Source organism: Bombus vancouverensis, chromosome 7 (genome assembly GCF_051014615.1).
Source record: "Bombus vancouverensis nearcticus chromosome 7, iyBomVanc1_principal, whole genome shotgun sequence".
Classification (NCBI taxonomy): domain Eukaryota; kingdom Metazoa; phylum Arthropoda; class Insecta; order Hymenoptera; family Apidae; genus Bombus; species Bombus vancouverensis.
This window is the reverse complement of record NC_134917.1, coordinates 17,637,767-17,656,701: the sequence shown is the minus strand read 5'-3', so window position 1 is coordinate 17,656,701 and position 18,935 is coordinate 17,637,767. Positions and strand designations below refer to the sequence as shown.

The 18,935-nt window shown below is 36.2% G+C and overlaps 5 protein-coding genes across 5 annotated transcripts; 3 read left to right on the top strand and 2 right to left on the bottom strand.

Moving 5' to 3' along the window:
- Positions 1-1,195: 1,195 nt before the first annotated feature.
- Positions 1,196-2,300, bottom strand: LOC117166566 (histone H2B). The gene is made up of 2 exons (XM_076620046.1): positions 2,198-2,300; positions 1,196-2,134 (listed from the first exon to the last, which is right to left on the bottom strand). The coding sequence occupies exons 1-2, from the start codon at positions 2,256-2,258 to the stop codon at positions 1,887-1,889; spliced, it is 309 nt and encodes a 102-aa protein (XP_076476161.1). The 5' UTR covers positions 2,259-2,300; the 3' UTR covers positions 1,196-1,886.
- A 181-nt stretch (positions 2,301-2,481) lies between these two features.
- LOC117166557 (histone H2A) lies at positions 2,482-2,972 on the top strand. Its single transcript, XM_033350609.2, has one exon. The coding sequence runs from the start codon at positions 2,520-2,522 to the stop codon at positions 2,892-2,894; it is 375 nt and encodes a 124-aa protein (XP_033206500.1). The 5' UTR covers positions 2,482-2,519; the 3' UTR covers positions 2,895-2,972.
- Positions 2,973-4,370: 1,398 nt separating this feature from the next.
- On the bottom strand, positions 4,371-5,920 carry LOC117166549 (histone H3). The gene has a single exon (XM_076620069.1). The coding sequence runs from the start codon at positions 5,881-5,883 to the stop codon at positions 5,473-5,475; it is 411 nt and encodes a 136-aa protein (XP_076476184.1). The 5' UTR covers positions 5,884-5,920; the 3' UTR covers positions 4,371-5,472.
- A 2,091-nt stretch (positions 5,921-8,011) lies between these two features.
- Positions 8,012-8,646, top strand: LOC117166572 (histone H4). Its single transcript, XM_033350648.2, has one exon. The coding sequence runs from the start codon at positions 8,052-8,054 to the stop codon at positions 8,361-8,363; it is 312 nt and encodes a 103-aa protein (XP_033206539.1). The 5' UTR covers positions 8,012-8,051; the 3' UTR covers positions 8,364-8,646.
- A 3,655-nt stretch (positions 8,647-12,301) lies between these two features.
- LOC117166559 (histone H2A) lies at positions 12,302-18,736 on the top strand. The gene is made up of 2 exons (XM_076619963.1): positions 12,302-14,128; positions 16,743-18,736. Exon 1 carries the CDS (start codon positions 12,302-12,304, stop codon positions 12,674-12,676), a length of 375 nt encoding a protein of 124 aa, XP_076476078.1. The 3' UTR covers positions 12,677-14,128; positions 16,743-18,736.
- Positions 18,737-18,935: the final 199 nt, after the last annotated feature.

Below are 18,935 nucleotides of genomic sequence, written 5' to 3'. Positions count from 1 at the left end.
TTGACAATTAACATCACGTTAAAAAAGCGAATAGTAACTACGTGATATTCATATGGTATCCATTGTTCTATGCTTTCAACTGCTAATATATTACTGAGAAAAATATGGTATGTCAGCTACAATTTATCATAATATGTTTTACTTTGAACATTAACGAATATTATTGCGTTAACAAACAACCCAGAACAACAATAAAGGTGTTTTCAAAAGTATTTTATTTATAAAACATGATAAGAAATTTTATGATCGGAGTCAGAACTTGAGGGAGACATATAAACGACAAGACACGTCATCATTGATTCGTTTATTGTATTTCATGAAGAATTTTCTGCATTCTATCGTTTGGGAAAAGATAATACAACCCTAACTTGAGTATTTATTCATGCGTTAAATAACAGTAATAACAGTGTTGAATATTTAAGTGTTATTATTTCTTATTATTTATGCATTATCTTTCTGTACATCAGTTTGCCCGTTCATCAAAAAATTTAAGTATGGAGGGCACGCGAAAGGTTGTATGTTATGACATCTGGTGTAAGAAATTTCTACTTTGGTTGCCAAAATTTTGAAAAACAAATAACGCGTAACTGCAAGTGTACTAGTAATATAGGTTAAATAATATATATTTATCGTATAATTTCTTAAGCAATATATATTATTTAAAAATATTTCGTTGCTATATTCTTCCCTCAGAAATAGTCTTTTCTTAGGTGAACCAATCAAATTTCGTATTGCCAAACGTCTGTGACTCCATCTATACGGAAGCCATTTCTATAATGGTTCATCAATGTTGTTTTCAAAATAAGTATTAATAGTAAATAAATGTCATCCATTAACTAAGAAATTTGTAACACGTGTCTCTTTTATAAACAACTAGCATTATCTACGAATATGACAATTTCCTGCGTAGGAAACTGTAATAAAATTAATAATTCCGAATATCATGTGATTTTCATATTTTTAACACGTTCGGTATGGTCGGTCTTTCGCTTCCGAAGATAACTATTGCGATTAAAGCACAGAAAAGATAGTCTTTTCTAATAATTTATAACATTGTTCTAAATAACGAATTAATCAACGTTTCTCTTTCCTCTTCATTAAAATAATTCTTACGTATGATTATTTCGAAAAGTTTTTGCTGTAAACTTCGTACAGCATAGGTAATGATCCCGTTAACGGATGTAAATAAAATGCATGCATATGCATGTATGTTATAATTTTTAGCATATCAAAGTAACATATAATAGTTGGGAGTAAGAAAATAGAATTCTAACCTAAAATTCGGGATTATAGTATACTGATTGTACTAGTAACACTGCCATTGAATTTATTTTTATTATAGCCAATTTAGTACTTTTATATTTCTGATAACTCTCTTATATTCTTATAACTATTGTCCGGAATTTTCTAATTTTTCTTAAAAACAAAAGTATTCAGGAGTAAAATATTTAGTAAATTTACATCATTGATCGCCACATTGAATGTTTCACAGATATGAACTGCGCAAGTCAAACAATCGCAAAACACCGCGGAAAACAATTAGAAAAATAACCTGCATATTTTCTACCCAGTTTTCATTACATTATTAAAGCTATGTGTGGCTGGAATACGAATGCAATCTTGCATTTGACAAATTCTAAGTTATATACTATACAATCGTGAAATAGTTCCTTACTAAATTATTGGATAACAAATATATTTAGAAATAAAATGTATTAATGCTAGCTACTATATTCTATGTTGTATTGCAGTATACACAATGACTCGAAACTCTATTATGGAAGGTATATCAAAATAATACAGCTATGAACAAAATTGTTTAACGTTATTATAAAATTGTTGGCCCTGAAAAGGGCCGATGATTATGCTTTAGGGTGCTGCAGCGTTTACTTGGAGCTGGTATACTTAGTGACAGCTTTCGTGCCTTCAGAAACGGCGTGCTTAGCCAATTCACCAGGCAACAAAAGCCTGACAGCAGTTTGGATTTCCCGAGACGTGATGGTAGATCTCTTGTTGTAATGTGCCAAACGTGAAGCTTCGGCAGCGATACGCTCAAAAACATCATTAACAAAGCTGTTCATGATGCTCATGGCTTTACTGGAAATACCAGTATCAGGATGGACCTGCTTCAACACTTTATAGATGTAGATAGCATAGCTTTCCTTCCTCCTCCTCTTCTTCTTCTTATCAGACTTACTGATATTTTTCTGAGCTTTGCCAGCTTTCTTCACAGCTTTTCCACTAGCCTTCGGTGGCATCTTCGAACTTGCTTTGTAGACTTCAAATACACTCGCTGAGACAATTTGAGACTGAATGTCGAACTCCGATCCTGGCTTCTTATATATCCAGAAACACGACGGCAGCAGCGCACCAATGGCGTGCGAGCTCGCACGCCATTGGTCCGCTTGAGTTCATAACGGTCGGCCTAATAAAGGCAGAGCTGTAAAGAAAACGGAATATTTCTCTCTCACATCTGTTGGAGTGCATTTGTGATACTTACCCCAAGTTCAACGTAAAACATGTCTGGCCGCGGCAAAGGTGGAAAAGCCAAGGGAAAGGCAAAGTCTCGTTCGAACAGAGCTGGCCTGCAATTCCCTGTTGGTCGTATTCATAGGCTTCTTCGTAAAGGAAATTACGCCGAGCGCGTCGGTGCTGGGGCACCTGTATACTTGGCGGCCGTTATGGAATACTTGGCGGCTGAAGTACTAGAATTGGCGGGAAATGCCGCTCGTGATAACAAGAAGACGAGAATTATTCCACGGCATCTTCAGCTCGCCATCCGTAATGATGAAGAATTGAATAAATTGCTTTCTGGTGTTACCATCGCTCAAGGTGGTGTCTTACCGAATATCCAAGCAGTCCTGTTGCCTAAGAAGACTGAAAAGAAGGCTTAATAATATACACGTCATTATAAATGGTCCTTTTTAGGGCCACAAAATATTTCATTACGAAGGAATTCTTTTGTGTTCATAATTCAATAGAATGCGTCTAATGTTTAATATTTTTTTCATCTTACCATGAAGCAATCAGTAAAAGTACATAATTTAGAAGAAACTTTTTACCATAAATTTTGCTACACATATTATGAGTGAAACAGCTGGAGAAATTCTCTTTTTATGTAAAATGTGTTCGAAAATTATGTTCAAGCGGGCACGAGGTGATCCATTATAAAATGATATAAAAAGAAATATTTTTTCATATGACAATTCGTTCACGAAGAAGTCAACTTTGAAAACTTGTCATATGTAGTTGAACTTGGCTAACTATCGATCGGATATAGCTAAACAATCAATAAGAGGTTATTCTACATATGAAAATGAGTCACAAATTACAAACAATTTTTTTGTCTAAGAACATTTTCAAGAAACTGAATGGCATACTCTATAATACCCTTAACTTTTTTTTATTTTTCTTTTTTTTTTTGGTAGACTATTTACAATCAATTCTCATTGAGAATCATAAGTAAATTCTTTTGACGTGGTACTGTAACTTCAGAGTTTATAGTATGTTTGATTCTAGTTGAATCTAATGTACCCTTAAGGCTGAGGTCGCAAATCATACCATTTTATTTTTCTACGTAGAAGTAATACTATTACGTTTGTGTGAGATAAATATAAATGCATTTCTTATATGTAATGCATATATTTTATATCAAAAATCTACTGCTTCGAAACAAAAATTTAGTGAATTTCATTTATCGTTGATAAGAGACATTTTACGAAAATATTTCCAACATAGAAGCATGGTAGGAGGAGGAAAGAGAAAGTCTGAGGATTTACCATTTCGTCTAATTGATAGGCATTTTCCATCAAAATGCCCTAATCGTGTCGACACAACACAATTATCAAGAAGAAAATGTGTTGTTTGTGTGAAAAATAAGAGAAGGAGCGACACGCGATACGAATGCAGAAAATGCGATGTCGGATAATTGTTTCGTAATTGTTTGTATCGATAATTGTTTTGAAATTTTTCACACACAACTGAATCTTGTGTTATATTTACTAAATTTAGTTTTCTAGTTTATTGTTTTCTAGTTTATTACCCAAATTCTAGTTTATTGCAAATTTCAATGTTTATAATAAATAATTAATACTAAAAAATAACGCTCTTGAATCATTTAATCTCGTGCAAAAGAATTACTATAACTTATTACGATTTGCGCTTTGAATAGTTAATCAACAGGGTTCAGTCTAGCGAAAAAGTATTCCGTCCACAGCGATCGTCAGGGCTGGTGTAACATCTCCTGGACTCCTTTGGACACATCACCACCTTATCGTCATAGCCTACACAGAAGGCTATGACACACCTTAGTCCACATCATAGATAACACATCGACCCCCGACCTTCGGACACTTCTCCACACCATAACCTTTTTTTTTTTTTTTTTTTTTATTTATTTGTTGAAATTACAATCAATTCTCGCGTTGAGAATTTTCAGTAATTTTTCTGGCGTGGCGCAGTGACATGGCTGTTTATTTACAATAAGTTAATACTTATTATAGATAGGTATAATTTATAAGTATTATAAGTAAGTGCATATGCTTAATTTGGATAACTAAATGAATCTAGCGTTTAGGTCTAGCGGGTAGTGCCTCTTCAGCCTGCGAATCTGGTCCGTCGTATCAAGTAGTCCAGTGATTACGGGGTTTCGGTGTTTGTTGACTCTTTTGCTATATCTGTCGCTATATTTTGCTATTTCCTCTTTGACTGTGGGTATCTTGAGGTCGCGATGGATGGTTTCGTTGGTAACATACCACGGTGCGTCTATTAAGGATCTTAGCGTTTTCGATTGGAAGCGTTGTAGTATTTCGATGTTGGAGTTACTTGCTGTAAGACCTAAAACCTAACTGTGATTTTAAAAATTTTAGAAAGTTTAGGGTGAGTAATAAATTATCCCTCAAGGAGTAGTAGTCACAGATGCAATGAATGCCTTGTTTCGTGCACAAAAGACGGACAGATGGGCAGATGTTCTGTTCTCTATAAGGAACCGTGCCTATTTCATATTCTAATAGTAGAATACTTCAGCATTAACTTACTATGCCTATTCCAAATTCTAGTTGTGAAATATTCCATTGAAAGAACTAAATTCTAAATGCTCCAGCACTATAAGTTTATTACTCTTTATATTACTTATATAATAAACTTATAGCAACCATGGACAGAATCGATTATTGTTTTTCTCTTAATATCTAATCGCACTTCTGATGCGGTAAACGGAAAAGATAAGACGAGGTTCTGTTAAGAGTAATTCGTATGAAATTTTCTACTTTCACGACAATAACTTATGAATAGAATATAATAAAGTCCGACATGGTATCTTATGATAGTAATATAAAACTTTTAGAGAAGGAGAAAGTAGTAAAAATTTCACGAGTACAGTGGAAAATCGGAAGTATCCTGGAAAAGTCCCTATATTGAAAAGAATTTTGGCCCTAAAAAGGGCCGATTGTTTATAGAAGAAAAATAGGCTGTTTAGGCTCTCTCTCCTCGAATACGGCGGGCCAACTGAATGTCTTTTGGCATAATGGTAACACGTTTAGCATGGATTGCGCACAGGTTGGTATCTTCGAAAAGACCAACGAGGTAAGCTTCGCTAGCTTCTTGCAAAGCCATGACGGCGGAGCTCTGGAATCTCAAATCGGTCTTGAAATCTTGAGCGATTTCACGAACCAGACGTTGGAATGGTAACTTCCTGATCAGCAGTTCAGTGCTCTTTTGGTATCTTCGGATTTCACGAAGAGCGACAGTTCCAGGCCTGTAGCGATGAGGTTTCTTCACTCCACCGGTAGCCGGAGCACTCTTACGAGCAGCCTTAGTGGCCAATTGCTTACGTGGAGCCTTTCCACCAGTCGATTTACGAGCAGTCTGCTTGGTACGAGCCATCCTTTCAAACAGTCGGAAAATACAGCGATACGTTCACCGTTATGACAAAATGTAGAATACGCTCCGCGCTTGGAAGTTCCCACTTTTATGTGATGCAACTACCGGCTGCCGGCTTCGGATTGGTCGAGCGTCGCACTGGAAGGGGAACTACGCGACCGTCAACACAACAAAGCTTCTATTCTATTTCTACCTGTTTTATTTCTTTTATATTCAGGCAAATGTAGTTGTGGCTGTGATAGATTTGAAATTTTAGCAACAAATGAGTCCAAGTTTGAAAATATTTAAGAATAGATAATACCATTAAGGCTCGATATAAGATTGGTACAAATACCTAGTACAAAAGGAAATCGTGTGACTTAATCAAAATAGTTATATCCAAAAAACCATACCTTCAAGAAGCCCCTCTCCCACAACAGAGCGGAAATGCCATAACCAAGTAAGATCTTACAGACAACGTAGCAGACAAGATGGAGAGCCACATAGAAAATATTCAAGAAGCGTTCTACGTCCTTAAGTAATAAGAGTCAATAAGAACTAATATCATTTTAACCTCAATGCCTAAACTTATGATTATGGAGTTAGAGTATCCTTCCAATCCATTCCAGCTATTCAGCAATTGTTTTAATATGCAAAATGACGTTTAGTTCAAAGATACAAAATCCACAATCAACGATCACAGACGGAAGTCACAGTCTATTCACTTTTTATTTATTATTTCAAGCCTGAATATTTCTTCTTTTACACGGTACATTTCTGCAATTGACGATAAAGCAATGTTTTAAGTTTCGTTAAAAATTAAATCTAATTTCGAGACAAAAATATTACCAGGGTTAGAATAGAAGTAAAGGATGATTTTTTAGGAAAGAGTAACCGTTAAATTTAGTGAAAGCCGGATTTTGCATACAAAGGACGTGGAGCAGATGTTCGACGCAGATGTTCTGTTCTCTGTAGGGGACCGAAGTACAATATTTACTCCAAATTCTAATTACAATATAATATTGCAGCAAAATCATAAATTCTAAATATTTCAATGTACTTTAAATTATATAAAATCGACGTCATAAAAAATAAAAATGAATCGTAAAACATAATTAAATTCAGACAATTCTTTTGTAACGCTTTTCGCGACATGCGTTCTAGCGTTGTCGTGATGGAAGATAACGTTGTTCCTATTCACTAAACCAGGTCGTTTTTCAGCTAGTGCTTTCCTTAATTTTTCTAACTGAGTGCATTTGTCTGAATTAATGGCATCACCATTAGATAAAAGTTCAAAATAGAGTATTCTTTTATAATCCCACCATACACACAAAAGAACTTTGCGTGGATGTTACCCTGGTTTTGCACAGCGTTGAGGTGGCTGATTTCGTTGGGACCAGCTACGTTCCAGTTCAGGGTTTTCGTAAAGTATCCTAAAGTAAAGTAAATTTCGTAAAGACTTTTCATCATCAGTTACCAGGCGTTTAAGGATGCCTAAGCACTCAAACGTTCTACCTTTACACCATCCCCATTTTTTTTAAACACGTATGAATCGTTGTCTTAGGTATTTTCAGAACATTTGACATCTCTTGAACTGTCAAACTTCGTGATTTTTCAACAAGATCCCGAATTTTATCTTCGTCTGTCTGAGGAGGACGCCCGGAGCGCATTTTCTCCGTAAACAGCACATATGTTTTTCGTGGCAATTGTTACAGAACTTCCTTTCCGAAATTCATATAACATTTTTTTTTTATTTATTTGTTGAAATTACAATCAATTCTCGCGTTGAGAATTTTTAGTAATTTTTCTGGCGTGGCGCAGTGACATGGCTGTTTATTTACAATAAGTTAATACTTATTATAGATAGGTATAATTTATAAGTATTATAAGTAAGTGCAAATGCTTAATTTGGATAATTAAATGAATCTAACTTAAATGAATGTCGCAAATGGAAACGCATTTCACTCATGATTTTTTACAGCGACACGTTCTTCGTTATGATAAAATATAGAATACGCTTCGTGCTTGGAAGTCCCCACTTCTACGTGATGCAACTATCGGCTACCGGCTTTTGATTGGCCAAGCGCGGACTGGAGGGGGAATGCGCAACTGTAAGTATAAAAGCGCGGTGCCAGGAGAATCAAGCATCCACTTAGTGGTCGCTGTTTCACTGATACTGATCGAGTTACGCAATGACTGGCCGTGGTAAGGGAGGAAAAGGATTGGGAAAAGGAGGAGCAAAGCGTCATAGAAAGGTTTTGCGTGATAACATCCAAGGTATCACCAAGCCAGCGATCCGTCGTCTTGCTCGTCGTGGCGGTGTGAAGCGTATTTCTGGATTGATATACGAAGAAACGCGTGGTGTATTGAAGGTGTTCTTGGAAAACGTTATCCGAGATGCTGTAACCTACACTGAACACGCCAAGAGGAAAACTGTGACGGCTATGGACGTAGTCTACGCCTTAAAACGTCAAGGAAGAACTCTTTACGGGTTTGGTGGTTAATTTCTCTTGCCGCATTCACCTCCTCACAATCAAACGGCCCTTATCAGGGCCAACAATATTTACGACGATGGAATTTTCTGTTTCGAAGAACTCGCTGTGAAAATTGATAAAGCACTGGTGAATTTCCAATCGCTCATCCTTACATATTGTACGCCCATTTTATGTGTCACAAGTTTTTAGTACTCTTTTGAAATGGCGGTATCTCTGAGATATATATAGTTTTATTGAATTATCTTTTGGAATCCATGCTTGTGTTGCGAATTAAATAAAAATGTTTCTTGGATTTGTATATGCGTAATAAAAAACCTAACCTATAAAACATACATACATACATACATCCAACTTTTCAAGTCGATAGTTTCCTAAGCTTATTGAAATTTAAAAATTATTTAAAAATGAAAAATTACGTAATTTTTTAATCCTAGACATTACCCTCTGGATTTAAATGTTAGATTCAACTAGAATCAAACATCGATAATCATTTATTATTCACGTTATAGTACCACGCCAGAATAATTTACTTATAATTCCCAATGAGAATTGATTGTAAGTTACTTCCAAATAAAAAAAAAGTTTCTCAATCCCAAAATATACGCTATTTCACGTTTGAGAAAGATTAAAAGTTTTCTTTACAGACTGTGTGTAGAGATCACTTTTCTGTTTCACTCATACACTATTGAACTGTTGTCAATCATAGAATATAAAAATATTTATATATCAGTTTATAAATAATATATATGCATGTACCGTTAATAGAGGAAGCGGGATACAAAATACACTTTAACAGAGAAATATGCATTTTTAACCCTTCCGCCACGAACGTCGCCTATAGGCGGCATCCGCGTGACGACCTGTGTGTACGAGCGTCGTCTATAGACGACGTCCGCGGAATACCACTTAACCATGAGCCCCGCGAAACGTATGAACGCTTTCCGTCGCAATGCTCCGTTCAGTACCGCTATTCCGGTGGCACGGTGGCCCGTGCAGCGGTGTCATTCCGACGGAGCACACTGCCGTAGCGAAAGGGTTAATATTGCTATGCACACGAAATGTTCTGTGTTTCTCGAAGATCGATAAAAACCTGAATATACGGGCAAAAAGTTCTCGATTGATGTTAAGTATATTTTCAGTGGGGATACCCTTTACTTCTAGCTTTAAAATAAGACGAATTTGTCAAATCCCACGCTAGCTTTGTACTCTTACGATGGTTATTGTTAGCTATGATAAAGACAAGTATTGAAACAAATAACAGGTTCATTCAAGAAATCACTGAGGAAAGTTTTTAAATTAACATTCATAAAAATCTGGACAAATATAGAAAGCTTCTCAACGCGAGAATTGATTGTAATTTTAATAAATAAATAAATAAATAAATAAAAAAAAAATAGAAAGTTAGTATATATATGTCGGAGGCATTTTGAGGCGTTCGATGAACGTTTATTTACTTTACCGTCGCGAATGTAGCCAATATTTATCAGTACGAATGTGGACACTACCAGAGGCTACGAGTAATGGTAGTAGGATGATCGAGATGATGGTGACAACGAATTCAGGTTCAATAACAAATCCACGGTCCACGAGAGGACTAGTATCAACGTGCTACTCGATTCGGGTAACTTCCCGATAACTCAATCGGCAATTCGTCCAACGACTCACTAACAAACTAACTAACTCACTAACTAACTCCCTTAATCCAAAAGAGCCTGCCCTTATATACTCCTGTCCCCACTTCTCGGGTTAATCTTTGTTTTTAAGGAGAGCCATATAATCATTTCATACCTCTGTCAGGTACATGTCCCTCCCGTGACCGTGGCTACATTCGGTGACCTGCCATGTCACTTCGAGCCCAAACCCATCGTCATAAAGTCAGATTGGGACATTAAGACTATTTCTTATTTTTATTACTTAAGGGCGGCTATAGTAAAAGTCTGGACTAGTGTATTGGGGTTTTTCCCAACATTCCGAACGGGAAATCCCGCTGTCTTTCCATCTCCGACATATATATGTCGGAGACGAAAGGCCACCGGAGCCTCCCCTCTGGAACTTCGGGAAAATCCGTAAGATTGTAATTAAAGTTTACAGTTGTATCTAAACAATTTGCCGTCAGTCTGCCCGATTGTACTTGTTGGCGATTAGTGATAATAAACTTGGGCTCAAGGCGACCATCAGCCGTCGAACGTAGCCGCGGTCAACGGGACGGGCGCTTCATCTAACAAAGGTATGGAGAGATAATATGACCCTCATTAAAGGGTATACCCATAGAGGTATCTGATAGTAAAATATGGCAATGGTTCCTTCGGACAATGAATACCTGATATTGAGGCACGTACACAGCACAAGTCCACTTAGCCCGAGGACCCGCTATAAAACCTGGGTTTTTCCGGCAATTAAGATTTTTGCAAACGGACGCTTCTCTGACATATATGTCTATGTGTATCTTATTAGCAATGTAATATAATTTAGTGCATTGTGTCTTCATGAACATAAATTATGAGCCGATTTTACTCCAATATTTAAGGAAATATATACAATGTTTTATACCCGTTAAGTTTTTTTTTCTTTTTTTATTTATTTGTTAAAATTACAATCAATTCTCGCGTTGAGAATTTTCAGTAATGTTAATTTAATCCCGTTAAGTTAATAAAAAATTTGAGAAGAATATTCAGTCCCATTTTTCAATTTGAAACACTGTCATTAATGCTTCAATGAGGAAGTAATTCTTTTACAAATATCCATTTAAAAAACTACAAACCAAAACATGTAAACTTATTTCTAGCATTCATGATAGTTATTCTACAATAACAATTTTTCTGGAGAACAATAGAATTCTTTCGAAAATATTCACAAAATTATTCAACGTAGTTATGTAGCATATATTTTGTGTAAGTGTTGCACTTCTCATACATATTTTTTTTTTATTTATTTGTTGAAATTACAATCAATTCTCGCGTTGAGAATTTTCAGTAATTTTTCTGACGTGGCGCAGTGACATAGCTGTTCTCATACATATGCAAACGATTTTCTTTATCATCTTCTTTTTCATCTAACATTTTCTTTTGCATTTCGTATGTTTTTCTTTTGTAAGTAAGTAAAAGATTTACATAGTATTCAATACGAAATCATTCGTGTCGGCTTATTCCAGAGATTATTACGTCACGAATTATATCATACTTATTACGTGCTCATTACCTAGAATGATCTTATGTTCATAGAAATTAGAAAAACATTGTCCTTAGTAATATAAAATGTATTTTAGTGATATTTACTCGCGTGTTAAGATCAGTTGCGTTTTTACATCTGCTCAAATACCGAAAACGATGAAGACTTGAAAACCTTGTACATTCCTAGACTCGATTGACCTTTTTGGATCTCACGATAATGCCACTCAAAGAATTCTCCAATTCTCGACAAGATATTCTAATCATTCAAATGAAACGACGCTTGGTTACATGAATGTACATTAATGGAAATTTGAAGTTCTTGGAGTTTGCTTAAACAAGCCGTCTTCATTCTTTTCTTACTATTAAACTGTATTATGTGATATGTATTGTTACTTTTTCTTATTTAAAATATTACTTTTCAAATAATGCTTTTTATTAGGTTTACAATTGTTATATTTCTATTAACAATCAAAGCATGGTTTACAAACAAGCAAAATCACGTTTTAACCAATACTTTTTATTCAATTTATAATTGTTATATTTTTGTTAACAATGATAATATGATTTAGGACAAGTAAACGCATAGGTTGAGTACCAGCAGCGCACCAATCAGAGAACGAGAAGCGCAGCGTGGCTCGTGATTGGTGCGCTGCTGGCCACGTTTGACTGGTATAAAGGCGCTGCTGTTCCGACGCTCGACATCATTTTCTACCCAAGTGTGGAAGAGAACTCTTCGCTGTTTTCGTTTTTTCGTGTAAACAATCTTTGAGAGAAAAGATGTCTGGACGTGGAAAAGGTGGCAAAATCAAGGGAAAGGCGAAGTCTCGTTCGAATAGAGCAGGCTTGCAGTTCCCCGTTGGTCGTATTCATAGACTGCTTCGCAAAGGAAATTACGCAGAACGTGTTGGTGCTGGTGCACCTGTTTACTTGGCGGCCGTCATGGAATATTTGGCTGCTGAAGTTTTGGAATTGGCTGGTAACGCAGCCAGAGACAACAAGAAGACAAGGATTATTCCAAGACACTTACAACTTGCCATCAGGAATGACGAAGAATTGAACAAACTCTTGTCTGGAGTCACTATCGCCCAAGGTGGTGTTTTACCAAATATCCAAGCGGTACTGTTACCTAAGAAAACTGAGAAAAAGGCATAAGCTGCTTTTTTCCACTACTTAAAACTTACAAATCGGTCCTTTTCAGGACCAACAATCGTTCTTACAAGGAACAGTCTCGAACTAAACTATTCAGATTAATCATTTTAAAATCGTAGATTCTGTTCGAGTAAATTATCATCATATCGCTCAATTTACGTAATATTTGAGCAATATGGTTGATATGCTGACATGGAGTGCAATAGAGTATAGAAGAGGTTAGGTATATAATATCGAATACTATAAAGAATTATTAGTTTCAATAATCAGAAATTAATTTAAGAACATTTCATGATTTTACGACATATACGGGTCCTGAACACATACATTACCTCTCCCATCCTACCGTTTCTTTACAAATGTCTACAATAGCATGACAAATCGATAGTACTTCGATAAAATAGCGTCTACTCAAAGGATAAGCAAAACCGCGGATTAAAGCTTCGATTCAATCTTACTATACGGCGCTAGTGTATCGTGAGAGCTTACGGCGAGCTAAACAGATCTTAAGAAAATAATCTCTGAAAGACCTCCTTTGTGTAAGATCATTGAACTTTATTCGGCGAATAATACGCAGTTAAAGTATACATGTTCACTTATCGAATAAAATGTAATACTAATAAAATTTCGAATATCACATTCTATGTGCATTATTTTTCGTGCAATCTATTGTAAAGCCTGATTGTGGTTAGTTACGATTCTTCGGTCTAAACGATTTGACTAATGAGAAGAAGAAAGGAAACTTGAAAATATAGTAGAAATCAAGTAAATAACAAAGTTTGACTTGAATACTTCTTTCAAGTTTTTACTCTTCTTCATCGCTGAAAAATAAATTAATATTTAATAATTGAATAGAACTAACTTTCAAAGATATTGATAAAAGATCAAAGATTAGAATTAAAAATAAGCAAGTCCCTTTGCGAGAACATATACAAACGATAGAAAGGAACGAAATTTGAAGGTTGTTCAATCCCTCCACTGACCCGACGCAATATTTCCATTCTGCTCGAGTAAATCTCTCTCTGGTGTAGTGTCCGTGAGACAAAAAAGACGAGGTCGACGGTTGGAAGTTGTCAATGCCATCGAGAATGGTGGACGATCGGCGCGTGAACGTTCGAAGGCGGAGGGGCCTCGGCAAACCGCGTCTATCTCATGCAGACGAAGCGTTACCAGGTGACTCAACTATACTCGTGTACGTCGGTTTCAAAGCGCCGAAAGAAAGGGAAAGTACCCGGGACATCGAAGCATGGGAGCCTAGCGTGCTCTCAGTCCGCGGAAAGCGACTGAACGCATACGAGAAACGATTCTTCGCATCAATTCTGTCGCGCATTCGTGGAGATCGCGATCGAGATTCGTGGTGACACGTTGTGGACCGTTGGAATATCGTTGATTGGATCCTCGTGTGGCGGTCGGTGGCGATTTTCTGTGACGCGGATCGTACTGGATCGAGGAATGGTAAGGAACGATCGATGTGCATGAATCTTTGTTGATGTTCTTTTTAGCGTGGTAGACATCTTGCTCTTTGGAATTCTTGTATATTTAGGACGTATTTACACACGTATTTACGATCGTTTAACAGTTTGCGATTGTTAGCATTTGACAGTGAAAGATCAAATATTCCGAAGGATTAAAGTTGTGCTCTGTGCTGAATTCTTGTTGGAATTTAGCGCGGAGTTTAAATTCTTTTTTGATATACGATAGTCAGACTGTGGAAACGTTTTATAAAGGCTATTCAGAGAGAAAAATTCGATGGGGGCCATTTTTATTTGTTTACGAGGTTCCTCGAGGAACGTTCAACGCACGAGGTAAATGCATTTCGTTCGATATACATGTGCTCCGTGGACTTTTTACGAGGCAAGGACACCACGATATCGGAGAAGAGATCGAAAATCTGAAAGTCGTTCGTGTACCGTATCCATACTGTTGCTGTAATCAATATAAACCAATAACCAACCCGAATTAACCAACGATCGAATCTCTTGTTTCCTAATAGTGCAGAATTTGAACACGTTAAAATAGCATGTAAACATTCAAATTGTACCTTACCGACCTAGCGAATAGGTATCGATTGCAACATTATGTTGCGCAAATTGTGAAAGACCTTGAACATAGATTGGTTTTCGATCTTTGATTTGAAACCTATTTCGTTCGATAAGTTTTTGACTAATCAGTTATGTACATAATAAGTTAACTACTTGAATTGAAATTAATTACATAAATTATCTAACAGTACGTCGCATAATTTATATACCGATTCGATAAATCATTTCATAATTATTCGAGACACAGAAAATCATAAAAATATCGTAGAAATATTTCTGATAAACAGAAAACGAAGTCAGAGTTGTTTCGGTATTAAATTAGAATATCTCAACGAGGTTAATCGTATCTTCGTTAATGGCGGTACAGTCCGTAACCACGTACCTCACGATCTACACCGGATAATAGTATTATGTTAGTATTACGCAATAGCGAAAATTTCACTTTCCGCGGTACGGTCGCGCGCACAAGCGCCCCAAGATAGCGAACCCGCTTGCACGTCGTGTATGCGTTACCTTTGGATACCGGCATAGATTTTTATCGTTCGTTCGTGCTCTCGTCTCCTGTCTCTTTTCGAAGCTTTTTTACATCGTCTGACTCGATCGCCGTGGCTTGCCCAACCGGTCTCTCTATCAAAACGCGCGTGTACTTAGCCATACAAGGACGAGCGTGTCGACGCGCGCATGTTCCATAGACTATGAATGATGATTTTCGAGTTGAATATACTTCTCGATATTTGAAACAATGCGATTTAGTAATTTTATTATATATTGTTATTAAATCAATTTTCGATTTCTTCTATTTGCATGGGTGAAACAAGGAACGAATAATAATAGGCTGTAATGGAAAAATTATCCAATTTAGAAAGAAAATGATATTATTTCGAAGAGTATCTGACATAAAAGAAATTTAATAGATATTTATTACAATAAATTTATAAAAAAGTTTAAAGCTCGAGATGGCTTTTCCAGAGTCTGCAGAGTCGATGATTATTCAGAAAATTTTTTAATAAATAAACTTTCCATCTTCAACGAAAATAATTGGATATATCGTAAGTAATGTTCCGCTCTAAAGTCTTCGCTTTCTATGTTTCATTAACACTATGCATGAAATTCGAGGTATCACAATGAAAGAATTACACAACAGTTACGAACTTCGGTTGCGTAATCGACGACCATCTATAAACTAGCTCGATCGCGCGGAAAGGCTTAAATGCAACTACGAACACCATTCTTCCATTTCTCAAACACCGCGGTTCGATAACCGCGCAGAAAAATAACCGATACGATTGGTTCGTAACATTTTATTGTCAACGGTTTACTGCGCAATCTAGCGTCCATTGTTCCGTATATCGTACGGAAGACTGGCTTGCCTCTTCGGTAAAACTCGTCGTCGTCGTCATGATGCAACGGATAAAGAAGTGTATCCTTGAAATAGGCGCTTAAACGATAGCATGCTAGGAAGAAAAATTAGAATATCATCCTAATCGTTAGAGCGTATAGTATATAGTATATAGACCGTCTTTCGCGTTACAATTACAAAATTCGAATTAGTTATTTATTAATTATTATTATTATTATTATTATTATTAATTATTAGTTATTTATTAATTAATTATGCACTATATATTTATATATCAGTTAGTTTCATAATTTTACGGTATTATTTTAACGAAATTTTCAGATTCCTTTGAAATGTTATCAATAAAATCGCGATAATCATGTGTGATAATAGTGGCAGTAAGATTTTCGAAAATTTCCTACCTTTTATTTTCTATATTAAGTTTTCAAAAACCTTGAAATTCGCTGCAGGTTTCGATTATGATTAACCTAAATCCGTGTATTTCAAAGTGTTTGTTTCATAGCATATGCATAACGCGGAAGGAACACTATCTAACGTTTACGTTTTATATGCTGTTTATTCTTACGCAATCGGAAAGAAAATATCGGAGTACATGTGAGAATATAAGCTACATAATGTTATAAGAACCTGCGATTGAATTCATGACTAACGATTTTCTTTTTTTTAGGAGTTCTTCGATTAATCGATCATACATGGAGGAATATCGACCGATTATGATTCCAAATACGTATTGTCTTCGTGGAATGGAATTACCTCAACGAACCACAGATGCTTCAGAATTTCTGCGTGCCTGACATCGCCAATTCGGACTCACGATGTTGGAACCAGTTCTTGGAATATCGACGGTATGGTGGTTGGTGGTGTACGCCAGTATTCTGCTGCTGCTGTCGCCCTTGGTGCTGATCTTCATCGTATTGCTACCGAACTTCCCGATATTGTTGGTCAGAAGAATGTGTTACATTCCGATCGAGTCTATTTGACAAATTGAATCGTCGATTCTTAGAGATCGTACCTCTTTAAACCCCTCTGAGTTTCAATGTTAAAATTTCCTACGGTTTAACGGCTCGGTAAGTCGACGATTGAATTGCAGAAGACTGTTGAAAAATGCATTATTGTGCTCGAAAATTCAAAGCATGGCAAGAGTTACGATAGTCTTTGATAATTCTATGAAAGTACAGAGTTAGCTTTATGATTGTAATTTCGAGCATACAACGAGAGATTGTAGATAGAAAAAAGAAAAGAATTTATAGTCCCCTAATAGATATCTGCACAAAGATATGATACTTGGGACAATGACCATGGAATAAATGGTCGCGGTTGAGAACAAACGTATCTATTTTCCGTTGTTCCATTGTTCGATCAAATCAAAAGTAGTCGTAAAGTTAATACTCTATTATGTATCTTAATTTAAAGCGCTCTAATTAGCTATCTACTTCTTTATTTAGGTATACAGATTATTAGGACCATTATTCGTACCGTATAATTTATCATTCCCTTTTTATACGACGATTAAGATGCACCTTGGAATTGTCAAGTATACGCACGATTGATTAGGAATGAATTATAAAGCACTGTCTATCGAAACACCGTTATTTCTGTTTATTTGAATCAACATTTAAACACGATTCGATTGTCCGCTCAGTTCTTCTCCTGTCATGATTCTTTCGCTGCCGTTGCCAAGATTTCGCCATAGCTGTCGCGTGTAGAACGAGTATACCCGACATGTAAAGCCGATATAACGGGAACGACGTTTCGCAAAGTGCGAGCAACACGAAAATTTCGAGAGATCCACCAGTTTTCGAATCCGGTAACAGTAGCGTCGTTGATTCTTACGTCACTGAGCTGGTTTATACGTTCGTCTCGTGTGCACAGCCAGCATTTTTATACATAAACATCTGGCCTACGTGAGAATCGAGCAGCTCCAGAGGCACGTGCTGACCATTCTTAGTTGAAATTATCATTTTGAAACGTTCGAGAAAGCTGAACTAATAATTTTATTATCTTTTTACCACATCTTTGTCTTTCTCTATTCAACTTCAGACATTCACTGCTTATTTCGTAGCTGTATATCTGTAATTAAAAGGTAAAGGGCATAAAATTCTTAGGCAAACGCGAAAGGAAAGGTTGTTCGGACAGTTCATAGCGTTTTTCACAACCAATGTGTCGTGTGACAGATTCTAATAGAATTGGAAGAAGATTATTTTATCATGAATTTTATTAAATAACAAATTTCGCTACGAACTTTCTCAATAACTTAAGGGTTTCGATACATTTTGAAAAACGAGAACACGTTACATAGATAGGATAATCGAACCAATGCCTTTACCTGGATTTTCTCGAGCGTTGATATTTTTCCCTGAATGTCCTTTAATTTTCCTTTCATTAACGAGATTATTATGTAAACGGGAGTGTGTATGTGTGTCATTGAACGTTCACCATTTATCTTGTTAGTCATTCGGTTTCTTTCTTTCTTTTTTCATGAACTTTGAGAACGAATTATTTTTTTATTCGTCATAAATGGCATTTGCGATCGATTGGAGATTGAATGATTAGCGCGTGTCAGTTCGTTGCTGATTTCGTGATACGCGAGCGTGTACGGTCACTGTCACGAATCGATATGTGTATCTCATTAAATCGGGCAATCCACGTGTCTAACAACGATCGAGGTCCTTATGTTTATTTCTTTTTTCTTATTTCTTGAAACATTTTAGTTCGTTCGCAACGTACGGGTTGTACCGTAACGAATGACCTACTAAATGTGAAATATTATTTTTAAATATCTATAGTATTTATTGAAAGGAAACATTCGAACCGTAGCCACGTGGAAGAAAAAAAACTCATAGCTACAATTAAGTACCCT

Bases quoted from the DNA above. Each gene is read 5' to 3' on its own strand.
- LOC117166557 (XM_033350609.2), top strand. From the start codon at position 2,520: ATGTCTGGCCGCGGCAAAGGTGGAAAAGCCAAGGGAAAGGCAAAGTCT.
- LOC117166559 (XM_076619963.1), top strand. From the start codon at position 12,302: ATGTCTGGACGTGGAAAAGGTGGCAAAATCAAGGGAAAGGCGAAGTCT.
- LOC117166572 (XM_033350648.2), top strand. From the start codon at position 8,052: ATGACTGGCCGTGGTAAGGGAGGAAAAGGATTGGGAAAAGGAGGAGCA.
- LOC117166549 (XM_076620069.1), bottom strand. From the start codon at position 5,883: ATGGCTCGTACCAAGCAGACTGCTCGTAAATCGACTGGTGGAAAGGCT.
- LOC117166566 (XM_076620046.1), bottom strand. From the start codon at position 2,258: ATGCCACCGAAGGCTAGTGGAAAAGCTGTGAAGAAAGCTGGCAAAGCT. The intron at 2,135-2,197 runs GTAAGTCTGATA...ACATCTATAAAG, and splicing joins CAAAGCTCAGAAAAATATCA to TGTTGAAGCAGGTCCATCCT.